Here is a 27,130-nt window from a genome sequence, read left to right on the forward strand (position 1 = left end):
ACTGCAGCTCCGTCTGTGTGTGTTGGAGACAGACATAGTAGTGCACCAGCACCAACCACACATTCAAATAATTTTTTTTTATTGGCATGTAGATGCCGGACGTTTTAAAGCAGTTTATTACACAAGTTTAGAGATGTAGTATGATTTGTGCCCTTTACAGCACAAAACGCAACGCTGTGTCAACAACGTATTTTTCAGAGAAATTTTTGCCCTTGATCCCCCTCCTGCATGCCACTGTCCAGGTTGTGGCACCCTTTAAACAAATTTAAAATCAGTTTTCTGGCCAGAAATGGCTTTTCTAGGTTTTAAAGTTCGCCTTCCCATTGAAGTCTATGGGGTTCGCAAAGTTCGCACTTTTTGGCGGAAGTTCGCGAACGGGTTCGCGAACTTTTTTTGTGAGGTTCGCTACATCTCTATGCTCAAATCCAGTTACATATTTACATAGGGTTGAAAAAGACCAAAGTCCATCAAGTTCAACCCTTCCAAGTAAACCCAGCACACACAACCTATACTTACCAATCTATACCAACATAAACTATGTATACAAACATTAATACTAATTGTAGATATTAGTATCACAATAGCCTTGGATATTATGCTTGTTCAAGAACTCATCCAGGCCCCTCTTAAAGGCAAAATATCTACCGACTATCAAGTGATAAACATTATGAGAGTGTTTTAGGGATTGATTCTTAAGGCAAGAGATCCTTGTTCATCTGGCTCCTTGTTTCTGCAACCTCCCTTCTGATGTTTGATTACAGGGTAAAACCAGTATGCCAAAACCTTACAGTAATCTCCCAGTATTTCTCCCAGTATTTCTGAAGAAGAATACTCTTGCATTTCTAATTAAGCTGGGGTGTGCCATGGGAATATATTCCATTTAAGGATATCTCTGATAACAAAAATGGAAGTGTGCACACTTATTATGATTAATTAGACTATACCTTACAAAAAAAAAGAAATTGTGCAGATATATACCTTTGTAGATCTCATACACACTGTACCTATGCAGACTCTTTAAAATGGGTTCCACAGGAGTTTTCTGATCATCGCCTCACCTGAGAACATGAGTAAATAACCAAAGAACAGTCCGATAAAAGCAAGGAAATTACTGTATTTCTTAATCCCAATATCTATATTTCTAAGCCTGTTATTTATTATAGTAATAAAATGACACCATTGGGGGAGAAAAATAATTTGACTGCAGTAGGCAAATGGGATAATTTTTAAAAATGCCAGCAAATCAACAAGAGAAGCATTCTGTGGTTATCGCCAGTGAAGTCTATATAGAGCCCCAAATCATATCTCCCCATTTTTTTGAAACAGCAAAAAAAAACATGAAGATTAAAAAGACAAGTAAGGGATCTGTTATCCAGAAACCTGTTATCCAGAAAGCTCTAAAATACTTGGTGGCCAACTCCCATAGACCCTGTTTAAATTAAATAATTCAAATGTTTAAATATTATTTCCCTTTTCTTTGTAATAATAAAACAGTACATTGTACTTAATCTCTTTACAATCTTTATTGAAGGCAAAACAATCTTATTTGGTTTATTTAATGTTTAAATAATTTTTTAGTAGACTCATGGTATTCGGATTGAAATTATGGAAAGACTTTATCAAGTAAACCCCAGGCCCTGAGCATTCTGTACAAAAGGTCATACACCTGTAAAAACAAACCCTTATGGCAGACAATGTCCAAATGACTTCTCCTCTGTAAATCTGGTAGCAACTTCTCTAGGAGAGTGAATTTATATTTAAATGCTAATAAAGAGGTACTAAACCCTGCCGTGCTGCACTTGCTCAACCAAACTTTACTCAGCTGTTGCTGGACTACAAATACCAGAGCAATTTAACATGTAATGAAGGTTAAGATATGCTGTGAGCTGTAGTCCAGGAACATCAGTACTGGCAGCTGCATTAAAATGAAAGAAATCCTCCAATGAGAATTCCAGCTCCATGTTATTTTGGCTCCATGTTATTTGGTCCTGCAATTGGAGTTGGGAGCATTAAGCACAATTTCCCAGCACTGAACAAGTCTCTCCTTTATTCCCATGTCTCATTCCAGTGTCCTATAATGAATGGAAAAAATTACATAAGTATTTCTATATGTAAGATAACCGCAAGATGCCTGACACAGTGCTGGGAATCAGCATTCTTATTGGCCAATTATCTTAATAACCCCATTTGTATTAATGTATTCTACTGTACAGCGTCGCGTACGTAAGTAACGCTTTATAAATAAAGATATACATACATACATACAAACCCTTTAAGAGCCTGACTATAATTAAGAAGATATTGCTGATCCCATAACTTTAAGTTTCATTGAAAATTTCACAGTCCTTCTGTTAGGCACCAGCCTGTTTAATCAACCTTTCTGTAAGACTTCTCATTTATGCACGCTTTTTGGAGATGATGCCGGTTAACTTCACACAGGACCACCACCATCAGACCTCTGGGTCCTCTATAACTGTATAGATATTTGATAATGCAAACTGATGCCCGTTAGTCAACTTAGTTGAATGGAGAAATCCATAAAAATAAAAATATTTCTGGTGAAATCAACTGATATTTTCCCATGACTGTTGAACATTACAGGGATGTTGCCTACACTGCCTTGGGTTTTGAGAGATTCAGGTAAACCACATCACAGTAAAACCAATCATATTTCCTTTGAACAACCTTGGATCACTGATTCCCAAAGAAACTCTCCCAGGTTAGCAGAATTAACCAGTGGAGCTTAACCCTAAACATTTGGGCTATTTCTTGTTTACCTTTACTTACTAATAACTGTGACAATAAACAGTTAGGAGAAAATATTTTCAGAGCTTTATTCATTCAAAATTCATGTCTTCACATAAATCAATTGAATCCCAGAGAGAAAATACATCTACAATCCATGAAACCATACAATGACTTGTATAGCTTGTGATACTCAAGTCTACAGATCTAACACAATTAGGTAATGTCAGACCTGGGGGCAGATTTATCAAAGTACGAGTTTGAATCCCAAAATGGGAAAAATTCAGATTAAATACAATAATTTCTGATGTTTGGAATTTTCATGAAAATGCTTATGAAAAAACCTCAATAGTCACGATAATATCGTAATGGCGTCCCAAAAGTTACTAAATTTTCGTATCTGAACTTTGATCCTTCTGTGCATGATTTTGGAAGCCTCCCATAAGACTCAATGGCACTCTGCAGCTCCAACCTGGCCCAAGGAAAGTAACGATAACGAAGTGACAATTAAATACGATTTTGTCGCACATATTGTTGCGCAAATTGTCGCAAAGTACGAAAAAGTTGCAAAAAATACGCACAGTATGAAAAACTTAGAAAAAACACAAATTTTTTTTGTATTCGGAAACAATCGTACTTTGATTAATGGGCCCCTAAGAGTTGCTTTGCCGCAGTTCCTGGAATTGACTGGAAATCACCTAGTCTTTATCGATGGTTGATGATACTTGCGTTTCTGGCGACATAGCAAATGGAGGTTATTTAGCCTGCATATTTGCACTATTAACATGAATGGCCAGGCACTTAGTTTCCCCATTTGCCCTTACTCTTCAAATTCCAGACCTAAATCTAAAGTGGCAAATTCCTTTGTGTTTAGATTTTCCAAGCAACTTCTTTTTAATTCACCAGCGGTCACTATGGGCTGCAGAATAAGGTCTGAGAGGTTTCAAAAGTTACAGTTTTATGCTATTACAAAATGCATTTACAAAAAATATTTTTTTTTCATTTGGCTCTTGGCATATAAATCCACGACATGAGTTCAAATTGACTTTATAGCCCTAAAATGTGATTCTTCATCCTATTTTCATGAAATTTCCGCCACGCCTTAGAAAAAGCAAAAATCCTTGTTATTAGGGAACCATATGCAGTTCAATTGTTCAGTCCTTTTTTATAATAAGATCATACTAACCTTCTGACCTATAGGATGACATAGAGGCTGTGTCCCTCCAACTAAAAGTGAAAATGGCCTATGCATATACCTTTGTTTATGATAATCAGAGAAGCGTTGGAGGGGAGTGTGCCTTTGTTCCTTTTGTTTTGTAAGTAAGTGGGCTCATTTTTGTTTATGATAACATAGCAGAATATTTGATCTAACACTGATAGAAGCTTGCTTGGTGTATGCCACCTGGTGGTCATTGAAGCCATAAGCTGGTGGCTCTGACAATGAACATACCATATGAATATAAAAATGTTATAGACCACTACTGTCCCACTGCTGCAGACCAGAGAGAATAAAAAAGTGCATATAATACATGATTTTGATCTGGAAATAGTAGTCAAAAACATATTATTTACAGCAAAATGGTACCAAACTTTCAAAAACCATTTTTAACAAAAAAGGTACCATTCTAAATGTGAAATTACATTTCATACATTAAATGCAACAAGTTATGGCACATGATTTTCTTTATCTGTATTTGTTTCAGCTGTGACTTCCCAGCCTGCTTTGCTCACTTCTGGTACTTCTGCTTGTGTGTCCTCAGCCAGGTCATCAGCGTGCGTAACAAGCTCTAAACTGGGGTAACAAGAGCAGGGTTAAGAACTAAGCAAAAAGGAAGTAAACTTATAGTGACGGAAAATGTAGCTTATAGACTTACCTGGGATTCTGATGGAAAAAATAAGCTCCGCTTCCCTTGCCTAACCGTGTAGGAGGGGAGAAAATAATACAAGTAAGATTTAGAAGTAAGATTAAGAATTTAATTAGCATTAGTGTCCTGCTACACAGGCCTGCCCAGCTTCCTTTAGCTTTAGGGCAGACAAATCAAGTCAATCTTTGCTAAAGATGATTATTGACCATTTTATATGACTATTTCTTTTTTTTATCCCTACAGGTTGGATAGCTTTAATTAAAAATGCTGGCTATTATATTATCTATTTCTAAAGCACCTCTGTTGTTTTAGTGCTTGTCTAATGTTCTTACCTTCTCCTAATTGATGCAATATTATTTGTCAGTATTAGTCATAAAGAGATAGGATTCTGCACTGTCTAATGTTAGTAATAAAGGGCCAGATTTCATTAGATTAGAAATTATATTCCAGATTTTCCAGTAGACATCAGTAGAGTTTTCATGTGATAAACCAAGGAATATGTTTTTTCTTATCAAATTAAATCTGGCCCAAAATGCCTTAGTCTGGAGCGCCATTTTTAATGGAACAGAAACACAAAAAAAATGAATGTGTTTTAAAGTAAATAAAACAAATGTACCTACACTCTCATATATGTATGCCAGCATAGAAATTCCTCTCTTGAAGGAAAGGTTAATGGTGCAGAGGTCCTTTAAGAAAAACATTACAGCATAAAATGCATTTCCCAGAGTTTGTAGCTCACAGCTTCTACTATACTGTTTCCTTACTGCATGGCTTAATAGTTCAACACTAAACCAGAAAAATTGGCTGCCCTAATATAAGAACCTCTTGGGTACTATGTATTAAAATAAATTGCTGGATATGTGAAGATGTTAAAGAGTCCCTTATGTATATCTCATAAAACTTCATTACTGCACTGTTCTAATTATAGTCTTCATGATACAGCCCTTCCAATCTGGTCGGTATGGGGCCAAATATTTACAGCTGTGCCTTTGCTGTAGGCAAATAAACAGCACAATGCCTGACCTTTCTGGGGTTTCATTTGCATCCTATTTACTTGTAATTCAAATTAATTACACATTTTAATTGCAATTAGTCTTTTGTTTTGGTACAGAATAGAGTTAGTAAGTAAAATTACATAATGAGTAAGATTCAATATCATTGCCGTTCATTTGCAACATCAGAACCTCAAGTCCATTATGTGCTATGCAGTCTTGAAAATGACATGTCTTTTATTGTTTATCAATGCATATTAATATATATATATATATATATATATATATATATATACTGTATATATGAATATATATATATATATGTTCAAGGTAAAGTCACTCAAACCATTCTGCAAATTTTGGTGCTTTGTCAATTATTAATTATAAAGAGAAAGGGCCAGCACTCCATATTCCATAAATAGTAATTATATTTTTATTTCCCCATTGTATTGCAAATTCCACCATTTCGGTCCCACTGGGGAATAAATGTCCCCCAGTGGGACCGAAACATTGGAATTTGCAAAATTATTGTGAAAGTGAGCCTCCAAATATCAGGTTCTCTGATGAGCCCTTGGAGGCCCAGTTCAACACTGAACTATTCTGACTATCAGTGCTTTACTAGATTAAATTGGAGAGACCAGTTTAATCCAATTGCTTTCCATTATCACAAACATTAATCTTGTTGCTTCCATTTTCCTGGATAGTTCCCTATAATTTCACTCAGTTAATTTATCCCGGGAGTAATGAAAGGAAAGAAAAATAGATTTTAAAATAATTGTGTTTGGATGAAAGCATTAAAATACATTGTTCACATTTATTTCATGTTCATTTGACCCTCATGAGCTCTGTCACATTTCTACATAGGCTATAAATATTTTCACATGGATCTGTGAAATGATGTTATATAATTGTAGAGTAAGGCTATTTATTATATAGTGCCACTTTTGTTGTTACTGTCTTCTTATCTTTAATATACAATATAAAGATATTCTATCTGCACTCTCTCTCTGATCATCTATCAAATCTGTCTGTCAGTCTGTCCGTCTGTTTGTCCAATTTAGTTTTCTAATCTATCTGTCCTCTATCTGATCTCTATCTATCTATATATCTATCTACATTTATCTACATTTTCACTCCAGATGAAGGTTTCTGTGTGAGACCGAAACATTAGGTAATAAACCTTTCTTTTTTTCAATTTACATTTTGCTCACAATTCTTTAAATCCTAGGAGTGCTGTCCTATTATAATAGGGTTTTTAAATTATGTTTTTTGAAGGCCCCATATTAGTGATGAGCGAATCTGTTCCATTTCACTTTGACAAACCATTAGTGAAACTTCTGAAAAGTCTCGAAATGCATTAAAGTCAATGGGTGTTTTTTTGGGGCTAATTTTCTTTTTCTTGCAGCAAATTGTTTTCCGCAGTTTCACAAAAAAAAAAATCAGTAGTGAAATGCGGAATATTACCACAAATCCATAGCTGCTGAAAACATTTGCTCATCACTGCCTCATATAGTTAACACTCAGCTTGAAGCACCATTGCAAATATTACAGGTATATCTATTGTTGCTTTGTCGTAGACCAAATCTTGGGTTTCCGTACAAAGAAGAGACTGGTGCTCCATGTTTTTGTGTTTATGAAGAGGTGTGAGGATCAAGTGAGCCCCAACAGTGAGGCTAAGAAACACATGTATTTATCATTTATCTATCCATCTGTTTATCTGTTTGTTATATGTGCAGTGTCTGTGTATCTATTTAGATCTTAATCAGCCTTTATTAAAACTTTTTCCATGTGAGTCATGACATGTCTATCCATAAACCTTTTAAGTCTTCAGAAAATATATTTATATAACTCTATTCATGTTCACCTTATGTTTTATGTATAGTTTTATTTTGTAGGATAATCATCTTCTACTAGGCAGTTTCTATACTGACTTCAGCCACTCACCTCTTAATTTCAACATCAGGAGTGTAACCATTACTATGAGTATGACTGATACGCTGATGACAGTGATGAGAACATATAGAGGAACTCCAGTTTTCTGGAACAGAGAGAAGGAAAATGATGATAAAAGTACATAACACCACTAGGATTGAAGCAGATTAGGCAGGTCCAACATAGGCTCATCCCACATTTACATAGATGCAGTCAGTTAGGTTTCCTAAAGGGAGACCTTCAGTGTCATACAATCAACTGGATAACCCCAAAAATGTCCTCTGTGTGTGTATGACCATGTTTATATAGGTTGGAGATTATATGAAAAAGCAATACAGAATATAAACAGAATACAGAAAGCAGGACATCTTACCTGTGTCTCTACTATGGTGACATTTCCAGATAATGTCGAGGTACCTTTAAATTAAAGAAACCAAAAGAATGAAAGAATGGTAGGTAAGCTAACATTATTTTTCAAAATTGAACATTCCTTGCTAATTTGCACAGCTTGACTGGAAGCTCTACCTAAAAATGAAGGTCTGATGCAAGACAAATGCCTCTGATTTGGTTATATACTATAATTAAATAAACAATTTTGAAAAGCGTATGTATCAAAGGCAGAAAGCAAATATGGTTTGGAATGCATTAAAAAAACCACAAAAACAAACCCTTTCTATATTTATAAATCCCTGTACATTGAAGGACTACAGGACAAGCTTCTTGTGGCTTAAAGAACCATACTTCAGTCAAAAGGGTCTATATCTGACACATTCTAATCATGTTTTTGGGATTTTCAGGTTACTGAAACAATTTACTGGTTTGCATTTGGGGGTGAAAGCAGGGACGGCCAAGCCAACTGGGCACCTTAGGCAACCCGGTCGGCCACCGATGGGTATTCATTGCCCTCATATTCATTGCACTCAACATGCAGACATATGCTAGTGCTCTGAAATTCAGTAAAAGTAAAATATACACTCAAATTCTTGTTCAGTGCGGTGGTGTATAAAAGGCACTAAGTTTGCCCAGGAGCAATAACCCATAGCAACAAATTAGCAGGTAGCATCTACTGGTCATCTGTTTAAAAGCAAGCATCTTGTTGGTTGTTATGGGTTACTGCTCCTGGGTAAACCTTAATTTGCTTTCCTTAAACAATCTTTTATGATCTTGCTTCATCTGGCATTGTCTCTCACATGCTTCTGTATCACTGCCAGTAGGCCTTCTTCTGTGTTATAACCCAATTAGAAAAACCATAAGGGGGTGTGGTTAGCTCAACAAGCCTTTATATGGCTCTCTCAGTAGCAGGTCGAAGAAGCATCTCAGTCAACGCATATATTTCCCTGTGGACTAGTGTTTTGATGATTTACTAAGCATACACTTGTGTATATATGCATGTATGCAAGTGCAAATGTTATATTATTAGAAATGGGTAGAGTAAATACCACCCAATTGCTTGAACAATTATCAGATTAAAAGGAAAAATATACGTGACTCATGGAACAAACAACAAACAACAACAACAACTATTTTCCATACTGATGCACGGCAGCATCTAATTACAGTATTAGGCAGATCATTCATCCAGCCCTGTGTTATTATGGTGTGAGTCTTGGACTCTCATCTCATCTCTCAGTTTTAAGTTAGATTAATCAATTTCAGATTGCATATTGATTTGGATTTGTCACATGTAGTAAACACATCATTATGTCCCCATTTTCTTTATAGCTGTTATTATATACACCACTAATCTGTGTTAATATAGCATTTTTAAGTCGTTATTGATATATCAAGCCTCAAGGCCTTGCTGTGAGCACAGCGTCAGCAGGCACAAGGTAAGCCGGTCAATACTGAAGTGCCTGTGCAGGGCAGGGTAAAAATGTGCGAAAATATGGCAGTTTGAGCAAGTTTTAGCCCTGCACTTTGTAAATCACTATAAAGTATTAGGTTATAACTTTTCCAAGCTGTAGGGCTATTCCTCTTGGGGTATCCAGATTAGTGGCTGTGTGTAAAGTTTTGGGAAATGCTTCTTGTAGATACTTTTGGGAGCCCAGCCTCGCCTTAGGGAAAGGTAGAATGAGATTTGGGGTGAGTGCTTACTGTTTAGAAAGCCTTGGAATTATTGCTAAATGACAATGTTTTTATTTGATAACTTTAAGTTAAGGGTTTTTTTTTGTTAATTTTGCTTCTCAAAGGGAAGCCTGAGCCAAATCCAAGTCTAAAGATCTGCCAGAAGAAGACACTTATCATATCTTTAACCTAGAGGGATAGTTGTTAGAACATGGTATGGGGTATGGTACCCCACAGCAAAACCTTTGTAGCAGCCTCATCCTTAGAAGGTGGTCTGTTTAACAAACATATTGGCTCTGCAAGTACCCCAACAGATTCTCTATACATGCAGACCACAAAACAGCTGCAACATTTTTCATGGCTAAAATTTGTGTCCCTCTAATGTAATAGTCCAATTCTTGTAACATCATTCCCACCAATGACCTGCCCATTGTTTGAAAGCATTTTTTGTTATGTGTTTCACTACATGACATCCCATATAAAGCTTGCACTTGGGGTATGGAGAGTAAATAGCTGAACAAAAGCAATTTTAGTAGAATGAATACAGATAGCGTCCATGGAAGATAGTCCCGGGATACTTTGTCAACTAGGGCTGGCAGTCTATAGAAATATGTCCTTATCAAGTGCAGGAACTTTCCATATAGGCCATTTTTTGACCAAAGGAGGGATTCTGACACTGCTACTGTACTGAGTGTATACCAAAGTGTTAGTTAAGTAAGGGAATGAAGAGTAGTTGTACCACAAGTTGCTCTTCAATACTCACAGTAACACTTGGCTTGAGTCAGAATATCATTCATATGTCTGACTGACTCTCTGTGTTATAATGGTGAATGCACCACACCCTAATGTATATGTAAGTACTCCTCATTCAGATACAATGCATAAGTGCATTATAAGGCTGGACTGGCCCCCTTGCATCTCTCTAGATAGAAATGAGCTTCCACTTCCAGCACTCCTAACAAGTAACAACTTTTTGCTGGTTCCTTCTTTTATTAAAGGAGAAAGAAAGGTAAAAACTAAGTAAGCTTTATCAGAAAGGTCTATGTAAATACAGCCATAAGCACTCACAGAAATGCTGCACTGACTTCTCTGTGAAAAGATTTCTTGTGTCCGTAATTCATGTACCAGAGACACACAGCTCTCTGCTGTCTCCCCTCTCCTGCTCCCCCCTCGCTGAAGAATGCTAAGAACTCACTCCCCCCTTAGGAATATGGATCTGAGCCAATCAGCAGGAAGCTGACTCATAGTCTTACTAACTGGGCATGTTCACTTGGTCTGGGTGTCTGTGCAGGAGCGAGGCATTATGGGAACTCTCTTTACACAGCTCAGCGTTTTTTCTTCCTGTTTGGCTTCTGATCATCTGAACGGGAGAATTATGGGGAGACTTAAGGGCACTATTGAGACAACTGAAGGTATGCCTGCAGCTTGAGATTAACTCTTTATAGCCTTTCCTTCTCCTTTAAATTGTATAAACATGTATACTTATAAATGATAGATGATGATAGATAGATAGATAGATAGATAGATAGATAGTACCTGGTTCTAAATTGTTCTGGGGTCCCTGCGCTGGGTGTATCTTGTCTATCTGTGTTGCAGAGGGAGAAGATGGAGATTCTGTTGTACTGATGGTAATGACTTGTGTACTTTCTCTTAAACTTCTGTTCTCATCTACTGTTGAGGTGGTAATTTCTATACAACGCAAAACAATAAACAAAGATATATCACAGTGGATTGCATATAGCTTGGTTTTCATTCCCCTGCAGCATTAATGTTTTCATTTAGAATACCTGCTCACTGCAATCCTTTTAGGCTTGCAAAATGTAGGCACTAGATTTTATATCAGGCATTTGGCAGGGTGATCGATCTCAGTTTCAAATTTCTGCCTTGCAGTGTTGGGTTTTGTATTTTATTCCAGGGCACGACCTGCAAGGAGTCTGCAAGTTCTCCCTGTGCTTGTGTGTGTTTCCTCCCACACTCCAGAAACTCCCAATTCCCAATTAGAAAAAACTAACCCTAGTGTATGTGATAGAGATTATAGAGTGTAAGTTCCTCTGGGACAGTGAATGATACATAATCTCTGTAAAGCCCTACAGAATATGTCAGCACTATATAAATAAAGGATAACAAAAAACAGGTGGTTGTCACACTGTGTGCCAATTTCTTATATGAATACATACTGCCTTCTAGTGGCTGTTAGGTTGCAAACACTGACCAGTAAGAGTTTCTTTATATCTCTGCTGCTGTAGGGATATAGATATACTTACAGGGCTTTAGCACAGGTGGGCAGCTGAAGGTATTGCTGGTACTGGAAATTTGTGTATGAGGTTTCATTAACTGGTATATAATCATTCCAATGGTATATAAATGATCTTCCCATCTGCATCATTTCCAATAAGAAAAAAAGGGCCCTTAACTGCTACAGATAGCTTCCTCTAGATCAGTTGTTAGGTAGAATTTAGAAGAATTAGAAGAATGAGAGATGAGATTTGACCTTGATATATGTGAGTCTTTGTTCAACTTTTCTAACTATTGTATAATTATAATATATTACTGTAGTAGTTAGAGTATAATAGTAGTTATGCAGTAGCATGGTGGCTATTGGTTAAACCTTTGGAGTATGAAATCCAAATAAGCCCTGCTGATTTGAAGCCATCAAAATTTTATCTGTTGCAAACAAATAATGAACATTGCAAAGCTTTTTTGAAGATGGTGTTTACCTTAATTTTTAGTTTGCCATATAACTTTTATTCTTAGACACTTAACAGTTGGTCTCAATTTATTTAATTTTTTGTGGTTTTTTTCTAACTTCTTGTTCTGTCACTGTCTAATGTCCAATATAATGGGTATCTGGTTGCTAGGGTCTCACCAGACCCTGGTTTATATTTCAGAATGAAAGATCAATAGGAGAGAGCTTTACAGAAGGATAAGCAATAAGTAACAGAAATAATTATCCTCACAGAGCATTCTTTTTCTTTTGTTTCTTGGGTGACCCCCAGCAACTAACTAAAATGAAAATAAAGACCAGTTCAAAAGTTGCTAAGAATAAGCCAGTCTATAAAATATAAATCTTCCCTTTTAACTTTATAGTTTATATTTGTACCTATAGTTGGCAGGTGACTCTCCTTTGGAGTGGAAGTCAGAGGCTCTGTGCTAAACTCTTCATACATCTTGGTGCTTATCTCATAGGTAGTTGTTGGCTCTGGGGAATCTGCGGAATCTGCAGGAGTGGTCTCATTACAGTGTGGAACCCAGGTGGGGGGCTTTGTAGAAGATTCTTAAAAAAAAAAATATTAAGTATAAATAACAAGAAAAGAAATGTGCCGATCTTCTTAGTCCAGCCTGAATGGATCTATCATAACCTAGCATTTCTCTCTGCTACATTCAGCCCAGGTATATCTAGGATTTCTGGTAGGGATATCTGTCATTTTTAGATCCAAATGTTATGTTCATACTTGACAATATAACGCATTTCTTGAAAAAAATTTCATATCCAATTTCTCATGCCTTACCCCAGAAGAAAGCCTCTGGCAATCTAGTATTGAAAAACCACCACCTTAAGAAGATTGTTCATTTGTGGTTAATGCCACAATGGGGTATGGTAAACAGGTTCAGATTTGTGGGCTAGCCACAAAGACCCGTGTTTAGGGTAGCAAAAATCTGGGGACGACAGGCCGCCCACTGGGCACATCTTCACTGGGGATTGGGTGGAAGATCTTGACAGTCATTTGAATCTCTAGGATCCACATCTTGGCTAGGAGTGCAATTTTTTTAAATCCATGCCTGATAATGATTAATGTTTTGGGATGGCATTTATCAGCTTGAGTATTCTTGAGCATTCTACTTTTACCTTACCAGAGAAACTAGCAGCCACGTTACATTGAAAGCTTTGAAGTTTAGGTCCATTCATCAAGTTTTTTTCATTTTGGAAGCGATGGATAAAATATTGTCTGCTAGAGACTGTTAGAGGCATTGACTGGGCTTTATTTTGTAACGTAACTTTTAGGAGATACAGTTATATATTAGGCACAATGCAGCTAAAAATCACTAGGTTACAGCGACACAAATACTATAGATGGTTAGTAAGAACAAAACAGGTGACATGGACATTATCTTGTGTGTTATGCTGTGTAAGACAGAGAGTAGGGCTCTTATTAACATTTGACTGACTTAAAAAGTGTATAACCTTCTGTAAAGCATTCCTGGGCATGACAGTAGATTAGCAGCAGGCCCTGTGGCTACTGATGGACCCAGGAAAATTGAGGGCCCAGCATGGATTCTGACTGATGCTCATTTTCAAAAGATTTACATTGCACAAGAAACCAGTAAATTTTAATGGCCAGGAGAAGAGCCCTCAAAGATTTAGATTTTGCTGTAGGGCCTTATTACTTCTAGTTATACCAGAGACTGGATCAGCTACAGAAGTGTCAAAGGCATTCATGAACTGGCATGTTAGATCTCAGAAAAACATCTTTCCAAATGTGTATATTCTATTGATATAATACTCAGGTAGTTATTTATTGATTTCCTGACTTGATGGCAAGGTTTGGTTGAATAAAAACAAGATTTACTACCAAATAAAGCCCCCTGTAATCTGATAGTGTGCATAGAGGCTACCTAGTACCCAATCTGAGCCCTTATTTAGTACCTCCATGAACTTTTATGATGCTTGTGTTGCTCTCCATGTCTTTTTACATTTGACTGCAGCTCACGAGTAACAAAGGTTGGGGGACTTCTGGTGTACATCATGCTAATAAGATTCTAATATGAATTAGATTGTGTAAAGCAATTATCTCAATATTTGAACTAAATGCCATTTAGTATAAATGTCTTCCCTTGATGAGGACCCTTGATGAAGAAGAGGCCCTAGTTCCCAATTTACCATCCATCCCCATACATTGGGAGTTATGTTGTTACGTGTTCTTAATTATTCGTTTAACTGTTTGCTCTCTGTTGCAATGTTTGCACTGGATCTACTTGGAACCTTTTAGCTGTTGTTACAATGGGGTGATGTTTGAGGTTTAATAAAACTCCTTGTTTCAGTGTCGCAATGCTTGTTTTTTAATCCAAGTACTTGATACACGTTGTAATGTTTGCACTGTAACATTGCACTACAATCCGTTATTATTTTTTGCTTGTTTCTAAATGACTCCATTATGGGCACTTTTAGTCACTAATCCTTTCAGAGCACAGCCACGGGGACGTCAGCAGAACACCCTAATAAGTAGTTAAAGAAAATATAAACCCTTGATTAATGTAGAATCTGTCAGAGCTCTTCTGAACCAGTTTGCAATCTACATTAATTGTTTTTTTTCTAGTTCTAGGTATTAGCACTTTTTAAACTTCTGACCAGAGAAACATCTGACGGCTCTCCTCTGCCCTCTAATTTCATTTTCTGAGCATAACAAGACTTTTATAATTTTCTACTGACTGTGTCCATTTGGCTAAAAGGAACAGCAGGTGGTGTTTAAAATTCATTACATTGAAAACTAGGAAAAAATGTATGTACATTGCAAAAAAGTACTCAGAAGAGCAATTTTACATACATTTCTTTCCCTTAAATCTGTTTCTATATTTTATCCTTTATCTATTACCAAAATTTGATATAATGACTTGTTATCTCATCATTGTTTTTAATTGGAATAATTTAATGGCTTCTACTAAACAGCCAATCAGCTAAAGCTAAAATTAAAGCTTTTTAGGGGAAATTGTGCTGTGGAATCTTTGGAAGGAAGATAAATCCATGGTCAGTGAAGGAGCTCAGTGCTAACTAGATTAGGATCATCCCTAGGGAACACTCCTGTGCTGCCAGAAAGTTGTCCATACCCACTCCTATCTGTTTGAAAGCTTATTATTACTCTTATATAGGACACCAGTCAACCGTATGTCTTCTAATAAATGACAGCTGCCAAGCTTTCTCATATCTTATTCCCCGTATCTATAAAGTACATAGCATCATTTGATAGCAGTCTAGTGGCAAGCAACCACAGTAATACAAAATACTTTACTATCATAAAAACCCAATAAACTAAACTACATCTTTTGCAGGAGGTGGGATAAATGGCCAATATATTACCTGAACTCAATGAGGTAGTTGGCTCAAACTCTGTACTCACAACATCTGTCCGAGTGGTTGGGTTAGCAAGAGTAGATAAGGTGGTAAGCGCAGCAATGTCAGGGGAAGTGTAAGTGATGGTATCTTTTCTCTGCTCAACACCTTGTGATTATATAATAGGTTCAACACAAATACAAAAAAGAATATTAAAAGATCCTCCAAGGAAAATATAAAAGCAAGTTTATAGCAAAGCATCTCTTTATTAATAAAATTTGGTTAATTTAAATGTATTATGATTGATTTGCTAGTGTAGCCCTCAAAAAGCAAAGCAGGAAAAAGCAAGTATTGGTATGATTAGAAATTAGCAGCTCCAGGTCTTGATGGGAAATATCTATAATCTGAAAGCAACAAGGCCACACAAATATATTTCTTCTTTCCATTCCTACCCACTGGTCCTCTTCAACACCTCCTTCTACCTACTGCCTATCTAGGCCTGGGAGTTTAAGAAACAACTAGAAGTTTAAACACCTGGCAGCTATAAGGGCTTACTGTAACAAGTCTTACTGCAACAAACATGACTACGGCATGGCTGGAAACATTGGATCCTCTTTGGCTGGGTGTCCAAGTCAGTAGCCAATGTAAACATTTCTGTGGCCAGTTTAACATTGCCAAAAACAGGCAGCTAAATGCAATTTTTCTAGTTGGGTAGAAACTTCTGCTTCAGATTTGTATACGACTTTAATTGTGCATCTGATTCCAGAAAGTTCCTTTTATACTTAGTTACCATTTAAGAGTGAAGAATAAATTTTACCTGTGGTGTGATGGTTTGCATGATGAGTTATGAAAGTACCATTGGTTGGAACAAGCGTGGTAGTAGGTATCTTTGTTGGCTTTACTGTTGTGGTTGCGGTACTAGTAGTTCTTAATGTAGTTGCTGTTGCTTTAGTCGTCACAGGAGCTAAGGTTGAAAAGGAAAGTTATCATTCTTAGAAATTAAGCCAAGAGACCCTTTGTTTTAAACATATTAAACACAATACACAATGATTGTTGTAGATACCTTATATCCTACGACTTGGATGAATGGAAGTAAACAAGGTCCTGCAAGAGCTGTGTTGCCAGGTAAGGGAAGGATCTATGAATTTTGCCTTCAAAAATAATGGGTCTAATTCAGTGCTGTCCAACTTCTGTGGTACCGAGGGCCGGAATTTTTCCAACCTACGTGGTGGAGGGCCGATAATGGAAGCCAGTTTTGACCACTCCCCTTTTTGAAACCGCACCGACTTGAAACCACACCCGTGTTATCACATGCCCATTCCCTTATTAATGGTTGTAGTACAGCAAAAACCTGCCATACTCTGCCTTCCCTACCCTGCATGTGTGTGTCATACTCTGCCTTCCCTACCCTGCCTGTGTGTGTCATACTCTGCCTTCCCTACCCTGCCTGTGTGTGCCATACTCTGCCTTCCCTACTCTGCCTGCGTGTGCCATTCTTGGCTGGTTTGTGCCATACTTGGCCTGTGTGTGCCATACTCTGCCTGCCCTACCCTGCCTGTGTGTGCCATACTCTGCCTTTCTTACCCTGCATGTGTGTGTCATACTCTGCCTTCCCTACCCTGCCTGTGTGCCATACTCTGCCTTCCCTACCCTGCCTGCGTGTGCCATACTCTGCCTTCCCTACCCTGCCTGCGTGTGCCATACTTTGACTGTGTGTGCCATTCTTGGCTGGTTTGTGCCATACTTGGCCTGTGTGTGCCATACTCTGCCTGCCCTACCCTGCCTGTGTGTACCATACTCTGCCTGCCCTATGCTGCCTGTGTGTGTCATACTCTGCCTGCCCTACCCTGCCTGTGTGTGCCATACTCTGCCTTCCCTACCCTGCCTGTGTGTGCCATACTCTGCCTGCCCTACCCTGCATGTGTGTGCCATACTCTGCCTGCCCTATGCTGCCTGTGTGTACCATACTATGCCTGCCCTACCCTGCCTGTGTATGCCATACTCTGCTTGCCCTACCCTGCCTGTGTGTGCCATACTCTGCTTGCCCTATGCTGCCTGTGTGTATGGCACACACAGGCAGCCTACAGTGACACAATGCTGCCACTTCTACAGTCTGCACAATAGCTATATATTAAAAAACTTTTTAATTGCAGTACCACCTCAGTATATGTTCTTTTTGTAGTGTGCAGAGATTATTTGTGGGTTTCTACTGCTCCTACAGTCTTTCTAAGGTGTGAACAGGGGAACAATGTGGGTGATTACAGTCTGAGCCTGAGGTGTGAACACTGCAGGGGGTGAACAATGCAGAGTTTAAAAGGTGTGAACAACACAGGGGATTACATTTTTAAACAATACAGAGGGTTTGCAGCCTGAATCTGAGATGTGAACCATGTAGGGGGGGGGCAGTTAATCACAGTACTGATACCATTTAAAGCTTATACAAGAGTAAGCCATCAAAGCAGCCAGATAGGTGGGGGGCCACACAGAGGGCCGCCAGTTGGACAGCACTGGTCTAATTTATTAAGAGCAAACCTATTATCTAATGTCCTTCCCATGTCCTAAGAATAACAAGACCTATACAATGCCCTCAACATCTTAAAGGGATTCTCTCATGATTTTTATAATGTACTTTTTATTTCTAAATTACACTGTTTACATAGCAAAAAATTCACTTTACTATTTAAAATGTTATTCTTGAACTAACTAATGTATTTTTTTTAGTTGTAATATTGGTGTGTAGGAGCGATCTCAGTGCATTGAGCCTTAGTCTGAGCTTTCAGAAGGAGCCAACGCTACACATCAGAACTGCTTTCAGGTGTTTATCAGATATTCTTTCTTTTACCCATTATTTAACACATAGCACAGGTCACATGGCTGTGGCACCCTTGGAAATTAAGAATATGGCTAGCCCCATGTGAATTTTCACAATTAAATATAAAAAAAAACTGTTCTTGAAAAATGGATTTTAATGCAGGATTCTGCTGGAGAAGCTGTATTAACTGATGCATTAATGGGGAATTATTTGCCTTCAATGCTAAAGCATTTCAGGCTTATAGGTGAGGAACGAGATCATTAAACTAAGTGGTAAACTTGCTAAGAGAATTGGATCTAACATTTTTTACCTTTTCTCACCACCAGCCTGATGTTGAGTTTCATGTCATTAAACCAGCCATGGTGCTCCACACGACAGCAGTAAGTTCCTTGATCTTGTAAGGTCAAGCTCTTAATGGTTAGAGACACTGTTCCTTGTGTGATGGGGCCATCTAGCTCATATCGATTAGAAGATCTAAAAGTAACTTTATATCCATCAGTCCAAATGAGAGGTTGATTACACTTTGAGCTAGGGCAGACATCTTTACCCCAGCACATGGTAGTAATATCACTTGTGCCGCTTACTTTGTAGGTGCAAGGTAATATAACTGATTGCCCTTCCATTCCATATATGTCATATCCACACGTGAGAGTAACTGCAATGAAAAAAATATGTCATTAATACATCAATAAAAAAAATGACAGCTAATCATGAGATATCCTATTGGGCAGACAACTTTCACATTCAGGCCCAAGGTTGTGTGTTGTACAAAAACACCTTTGCTACTTGTTATAATTGTGAAATGCAAAAATACACTTATTCGTTTCACAGATTTATAAGGCATAAAGATACTAAAAGTATACGGCCACCCCATATAATTATTATTTAGGCCAAACCCATTATTGCCAAGACCAGTGTCACTACATCATCCAAAGACATTTTTGACAATAATTCCTACTTTGTGATAAAAGTTTGGGATGAGCGAATGTGTCCTGTTTTGCTTTGCAGATTTTACTAGCTTTTTGCGAAACGGCAAAAAATCATTGAAGCGCATTTGTCGCGCAAATTTTTTGTTGCGCGTGTCTTTTTTTTGTTGTGTGCATATTTTTTTGCCACAACCATGTCTATATTGACGCAACTGCACCTATTTTTCCGCAACCCATTTTGACGTGACGTGTAACAAATTTTTTTCAGGCGGATTTTCGCTGAAGTCAAAAGGCGAAATGCGGAAATTCGCTGCAAATCCATGCCTTGCAAAAAAATTTGATCATCACTAGCAACATACAGAATTGGTTTGATGACTGCACCCCAGCTACACACCTGTGGATAAAATAGGAACTATGAAGTACAAGTAATGTGCTATAATGTCTCAATAAAATTACGGTTTCACTGAGAACATGTGTACTCTCTGGGTTATTTATACTTGAATTTAGAAATGTGTACAGCCAGCACGGGTCTGTTACCTGTTGATGAGTACCTACTGTGAACACTGGAAGCTACGGCAGGACTTTTAATCTTTATTTGAGGATAATAACCCATTGCCCAATAATAGAGCCCAAGCTCTTAACTAATCCCACCGACAATGTTCCAATATCTAGGAGAAAGCCTTTCAAGAAGGGCAGAGGACCAACTTCGTATTAATAATGTGGCTATTAATAGATATGTATAAATGTATGCATGTATATATGTATGTATGTATGTATGTATGTATAACTTTATCTATAAAGCACTACATGAATACACAGCACTGTACAATTTTACAGTGTAGAAAAGTACACACAAGGAGGACTAGTATATATAATGAATAAGTATCCAGCATATTAATAAACAAGTACAAATACATATATGTATAAATGTATGTATGTATGTATGTATGTATGAGATGTATATGCCATGTACTTAAAGATGTGTCTTTAAGTACATGGCATATACATCTCCTACATACATGCATACATACATGCAGTAGAGAACATGTAGAGTACAATGTAGTAAGAAGTAGGTCCCTGCCCCATAGAGCTTACAATATAAGTGGGTGGATAACATACAGGCACATACTGAGGGGTAAAGCGTAAAGATGTTTAAGCATTGGCATTTAAGTGCCAGGACTGGACCAGACAAGATTTGTTCTAGTGCTCCAAAAGGAGCAATCCGACTTGCATGAGTGTTCCCTAGAGAGGAATATGGAGATAGAATTTCTGAGGTAAGGAGATGTTGGATAGGCAGGAAGCACTGGTATTAGGCTTAGCAAGCCTCATAAACAATTTGTTTCTTTCTACAGCTGGAAGAATTTGGAGCACCTGGAAGGGGCATAGTTACAGAATTTTACTCTTCTACACTAAGGGGCTGATTTACTAAAACTCCACAATTTCTCATTTTTATTTATTTTCAAATTTGACTAAACTCGAATGCCTAACATTTACTAAAAATAAGTTGCATGGATAAGTCGCTGCTACAAAAGTTGTAAAAACCTTGACTTTTTCTAATTGTCCCTGCAAAAATCCTGATTTTATCAAATTGTCGCAGCAACAATTAAAAAAAGTCAGGATTATCGGACAAAACCCAGCAATGTATTAACCAAATAATCACATTGTTAACAGTTCAGGCCGTCAGCCATCTTGCTTTCCTCTATTGGGGACCTTAAAGGGGCGGAAACGAAATTAGCTAAATTTAAAACTTATAAATTAGTTACATTTCTAAAAATTGTAAAATATAGAGAATAGAAAAAAAGTATTTGTAGTATACTAGCGCTGCGGAATATGTTGGCGGTTTATAAATTAATGTTAATAATAATAATAATATACTATTTATAAATTGCTTCATTTTGTCAAGGTTAATTGCCCATTTAAGGGACTCGACAATTTTGATTCCCTTTGTTTTTCGCTCATACAGCAAAAGTAATGTCTACAAAATCGGAATGGTCCATCAAATTGGTAATGTTCTTATCTAGGAGTGTTGATGAATTATCTTACAAAGTCAAAACAGATTCTGTCTTCCAATGCTGTAAAACAACAATTTTTTACTTTCAATAGTTTTTTATTAAAGGTTTTCATTTTTTAAACATATACAGAAGGGAAAGAAAAACGTCAGTTACATATACATTTCCACCTATGCAACATTAGTAACAGTGTATTACAAAGTCACATTTACCATATATTTTTGTTTCTCTTATTTTATATTTATTTTGTATAATCCTTTCAGCTATCCGCTAGTATATGTAATCTAAAGTAGGTAAAATTATAGAAAGGGGGGAAGAAGGGAGGGACAGGAGGAAACAGGAGTAAGAGGTAGAGGGTTTAAAGTAGGAAAATTTATAACTGGGGAAGGAAAGGGGTAAAAGAAAAAAACAGATTTAAATTTGCTGCCTTGCCACTGCTCTAGCTTATGTTATATATACTTTGTCCATCTAATATACTTAACGGAACTTATTTAATTAAACATATTTTAATAGGTTAACGCGGAATTACCAAATCCATTTGGATATCTATACTTGATCCATGGATCCCATACCTTTACAAATTGTTTCTGTCTGTCCAGTAGTGTGCTAGTTAGCTTTTCCATGATTAAAACTGTATCTATTCTTGTCTTTACCTCTGGGAAGGACAGATGGGGGGATAACCAATTAAAGTACGTAACAACAATTATTTTATCTTCCACAGCTCCATCTTGTGTCAGATTTATGCGTTACACATTGTTCTTTTTGATGTCTGAATATAGATATATAGATAGATAGATGAATGGAGATTTAGATAGATAGATAGATAGATAGACAAATGGAGAGATAGATAGATAGATAGATAATAGAAGAGTGGAGAGATAGATAGACAGATAGATAGATGATAGATAGACGAATGGAGAGATAAATCGGAATGGTCCATGAAATTGGTACAGTTCTTATCCAGGAGTGGGGATAAATTAACTTGTGAAGTCAAAACAGATTTTGTCTTCCAATGCTGTAAAGATAGATAGATAGACAGATAGACAGATAGATTTTTCAGGTTTTTAAACTGGAAATTTGGCTCTTCTAGTACAAGGAGCACAATGTTGCTCTCTGCTCTAGCGATGCGGCCCCCCTAGACCCCCTCCAGCACTGTAAAGGTAAGCAAGAGAGGCGGTATCATGAAAGCTGCCTCAGGCGGCATTAGGTATATAAACGGTGCTGTATAAGGCACCGGTGCAACTGGAAACACGTTACGTATCCTTACAGAGAAGAAGGGCGAGTTCAGGCTGAATAAATGCCACATACTTATGTATCAGTAATAGCTACTAGTATCTATTTACTTTTACTGGCAATTAAATATAAAAAGCAGGACATTTTTATAAACACAGTGGATGGCTGGCCAGTAATAATCATTCCATTGCCCTGGGCAATTTTTTTTTGGATCTAAGTCTTCCTTTGTTTGGAAGGGTTTACACAATGCTTCTTGTGTATGTATTAAAATAGATATAAACATTTTTTCATCAATAGTTGCTTGTTTGAATTAATTAAAAATTGAAGACCAATTTACACATCAGCCGAAGAGAAGGAAATAGTTATTTCCAGTAACTTTACAATTGGTCTTTATCTACAGTATGAGTGTGCCTGCTTTTGGCTAGCTTACCTGCCTGTTCTTCCTCATGCCTGGTAGTTTGGCATTCATTTTACAATCTAATTAGGGGAAACCATACTGAGCAACTGGTCATTGCATCATGTGTCTGGACCTCAGCCAAATTCACATCAGACGTTACAATTGCTTATTTATGTACACAGTGCCAACGGGTTATACTGCACTTTAAAAGAGAACTTAAACCTAACTAAAGAGGTAGGCTAGAAATGTTGTACATTATTATTTTGGGCTTCTGTACCAGCCCGAGGCAACCACAGTCCTTTAGCAGGATCTGTGCCCCCAAAGATGCCCCAGTAGTTCCCATTCTGATTCACTGCACATGCTCTGTGATGCTGTCACTTACTGAGCATAGGGACCAACGCACAATATACTGTATATACAAATTATAAATGTCTAAAGGCTGATTAGTAATTAATTCAGATAATTACTAAATGGAAGCTCAGAAACCAGTGTAATTAGCATCAGAATTTAATAATCAGCCCTGTAGCATCATCTTATATAACAGGCGAATCTTGTTTTCTGCTTGATAATTTGCAAGAGCGCACTGAGCATGTGAGTGTCACTGACACTTTCCAAGATAGTGACCCCCTGTGACAAGTTTGAAGTCCTGGATCATTGCTTCTATTGAGGTGCTGAAACTTTAGACCGAAGTTGAGTGTATAAACTCAACCTTTAAAGAAGAAAGAAAGGTAAAAACTAAGTAAACTTCATCAGAAAGGTCTTTTTAAATACAGCCATAAGCACTCACAGAAACGCTGCACTGAGTTTTCTGTCAAAGGATTTGTTGTGTCTGTTTTCCTCTGCCACAGACACACAACTCTCTTCTTTCTCCCCTCTCCTGCTCCCCCTCCCTCAAAAATGCTAAGAACTCACTCCCACCCCTTAGGAATGTGGATCTGAGCCAATCAGCAGGAAGCTGACTCATAGGGGCACATTTACATTTACGCTCGAGCGTTCATGCGAACGATCCGAGTGTATTTTCGCTGATTTTTTCGGGCGTCCGCACGACTTTTTCATACGCCGCACGACTTTTTCGGACGTTTGCACGAAAAAATCGGAAAGGTTTTACCGCTGTTTACAATTGTTCAGTAGGAAAATTTCGTGACTTTCAGATCGCCAATACGATATTATCGTGACTAATATGATTTTTTTGTAAGCATTTTCGTGATATTTGCGATCTTCCGAAATTTTCGTTTCCAATACGATTTTTTCCCATTCGTGATTCGGATTCGTGGATTAGTAAATGTGTCCCATAGTCTAACTAATTGAGCATGTTCACTTGGTCTCGGTGAAGGAGTGAGGCATTATGGGAACTTTCTTTACACAGCTCAGCGGTTTTTCTTCCTGTCTGGCTTCTGATAATCTGAACGGGAGAAATATGGGGAGACTTAAGGGCACTATTGAGACAACTAAAGGTATGCCTGCAGCTTGAGATTAACTCTTTATTAGCCTTTCCTTCTCCTTTAAAATAATAGTATAGCAAGCAAGCAGGTGTCTTATACTATATTAGGATTTAAAGGGTTACAGCACAAAGAAGATTGAAATCAAAAGTTTAGAGTCTAGAGGGAGCGGGGACACTTGATGCAAGGTTGTTGAAAAGAATTGGTTATATGTTTGTATGATATGTTGACTTGTGATAATTCAGGGTTCATTAAACAGACTTTCTTCAACAGGTGGGTATTTAGGTAGGGTTTGAAGGGTTGGAATGAAGAGGAGAGTAATATATTGTTGTAGGGAATTCCAGACATTGGTAGAGGCTCAAGAAAATGTTTAGAGTTAGAATGGGATAAAGAAGAAGACAGGTGAATGTCAAAAGAAGTTTGAAGAAATGTATTTTGACACAGAGCTGAGATTTATGGGGGGTTCATTGTTAAAACAGAGCAGAAGGCACTGGCCCCCTAAATGACCACAATAATGGATAGATGATAGATAGATAGATAGATAGATAGATGATAGATAGATAGATAGATAGATAGATAGATAGATAGATAGATAGATGAATGGAGAGATAGATACCTAGACAGACAGACAGATAGATACATGAAAGATAGATAGATAGTTAGATAGATAGACCAGTGTGAAACCTGGTCATTTGTAATAACCACCTACTAGTTTCTTATAAGGCCAGGGGTCCATGTATAGCATATAGCACCCTATAAGTTACTGGGGGGGGGGGGGTCAAAATGTCATTAATGGTAACTTTAAGCGCTGCTTTTCCTGTTTTTAAACAGGAAATTCAACTCATCTAGTGCAGGGAGCACAATATTGCTCTTTGCACTAGCAATGCAGCCCCCTAGACCCCCTCCAGCACTTGATAAGCGAGAGGGGCGGCATAATAGATGATAGATAGATAGATAGATAGATAGATGAGATAGATAAATAGATAGATAGATAGATTAGATAGATATGAATGTTATAATAAGCATGATCATTTCTAAGTAAAACACTGTTGATAATAATTGCTTTTAGTACAGAGTAGTATGGAGCGTTGATAATGAATTAAACCCATTAGTGAAACATGAACAGATTCTTCGATCAAAGAGCAAGCCATGCTGCAATGCAATGTAGGAGCAAGGGGAGAGAATTGATAAGAATGATTGCATTAAGATGGTAAATACTGATAATTAGACTTAAACCTGATAAGGCAGGAAATAGGTAGCTCTGTATAAGTACAATCAACTCTCATTATCATCAAAGAAAGGGGGGAATTACTTCCACAGTAATAGGACTGTTGGTTTGATACAGAATATAAAGCCCACGTTCAGCATGTTTCTGTGAAACTATAAATAGCACATTGTGAACATCTGAAAACAAATTAACTGAATTGTGAACTACACATTACAACAGCACATTACAACAGCAACAATAAAAATGTTAAAAGGGAAGTTCACCTTTAAATAAACCTTTAAATGAGCAATGTTGTTTTTTCATTTATTTTGCATGCTTTTTAAATAATTAGCATCCCTTGGCTGGCTATTTCCAGGCTGACACCAAAGATATTATTTAGTTGCTGGGGTCACCCAACTGACAATCAAAAATACATGGAATCTAAGGAGGGCATTGTTATCTTAATTGTTTTTTCAGGCATTCGGTTCTGGCAAAAAGAGAGCAGTTAAAATTCCAAGTCTGACTTTTGCATTACAAAATATCTAAAATATTAAATATTACATAGATTAATGTTTAGATTAATGTATTTATTTAAACTTTTAACATAATTAAAAAAAGGTAAATTTAAAGCTATTTTTTAAAATATTTAAGAAAATGTAATATATATTAACCCATTACAATGTCCTTATATCTACATAATAAATCAAATATATATATATATATAAGGGGAAGATTAGCTTTTTGTAAAGGTAGGCAAGTGGGTTTCTTATGCTGAAAAGAGAAATCACATGGACAGGGTACTTTTCTTTACACAGAATCAGAATCTCTCCTACATGAGAATGTAATGCTCCTGACAACACCAGGGCCTCTCCCAGACTCTGGACCATGAGAAGGTTAACGCCCTATTACTCACAGTTCACCAGAGACCAACGTCTCTCTGTTAGCCAGCTCATACAGCCTAATTCCAAGTCAGCTACGCTGACAGCACTTTTTCAGAACTCTGCCTTTCTCAAGTTGCCCTGGCAGTCTCTCACTCTCAGGCTCCACAGGCTTCCCTTGGTTCTCTCTCTCTGTCAATATCAGGCTTCACAGCCTTCCTTTGGTTCTCTCTCTCTCTCACTCTCAGGCTCCACAGATTTCCCTTGGTTCTTTCTCTGTCAATATCAGATTCCACAGCCTTCCCTTGGTTCTCTCTCTCTATCAATATCAGGCTCCACAGGCTTCCCTTGGTTCTCTCTCTCCAATATCAGGCTCCACAGGCTTCCCTTGGTTCTCTCTCTCTCTCCATATCAGGCTCCACAGGCTTCTCTTGGTTCTCTCTCTCTCTCTCAATATCAGGCTCCACAGGCTTCCCTTGGTTCTCCCTCTCTCAATATCAGGCCCCACAGACTTCTCTTGGTTCTCTCAATATCAGGCTCCACAGGCTTCCCTTGGTTCTCTCTCTCTCAATATCAGGCTCCACA

The 27,130-nt window shown here is 37.5% G+C and overlaps 1 protein-coding gene across 4 annotated transcripts in view; it reads right to left on the reverse strand.

Moving 5' to 3' along the window:
* Positions 1–3,329: 3,329 nt before the first annotated feature.
* The window catches only part of havcr1 (hepatitis A virus cellular receptor 1), a 30,075-nt gene continuing 6,274 nt past the window's right edge, over positions 3,330–27,130 (reverse strand). The window contains exons 2-11 of one of the 4 annotated variants that reach the window (XR_004221921.1): positions 18,767–19,111; positions 16,462–16,608; positions 15,672–15,812; positions 12,699–12,872; positions 11,135–11,287; positions 7,908–7,951; positions 7,547–7,640; positions 5,231–5,296; positions 4,620–4,659; positions 4,498–4,537 (exon numbers count right to left, since the gene is read on the reverse strand). Coding sequence is in view for 3 of the 4 variants with exons in the window: in XM_012959731.3 (XP_012815185.1) it covers positions 4,411–4,537; positions 4,620–4,659; positions 7,547–7,640; positions 7,908–7,951; positions 11,135–11,287; positions 12,699–12,872; positions 15,672–15,812; positions 16,462–16,608; positions 18,767–19,111 (1,265 nt within the window). In the remaining variant the exon portion in view is untranslated. Of the gene's footprint in view, positions 4,538–4,619; positions 4,660–5,230; positions 5,297–7,546; positions 7,641–7,907; positions 7,952–11,134; positions 11,288–12,698; positions 12,873–15,671; positions 15,813–16,461; positions 16,609–18,766; positions 19,112–27,130 lie in introns of all 4 variants that reach the window. The other 3 variants (XM_012959731.3, XM_004912792.4, XM_002932294.5) reach the window with 3 other exon arrangements.

The sequence above is a fragment of the Xenopus tropicalis genome, chromosome 3 (assembly GCF_000004195.4).
Source record: "Xenopus tropicalis strain Nigerian chromosome 3, UCB_Xtro_10.0, whole genome shotgun sequence".
In the NCBI taxonomy this organism is placed as follows: Eukaryota; Metazoa; Chordata; class Amphibia; order Anura; family Pipidae; genus Xenopus; species Xenopus tropicalis.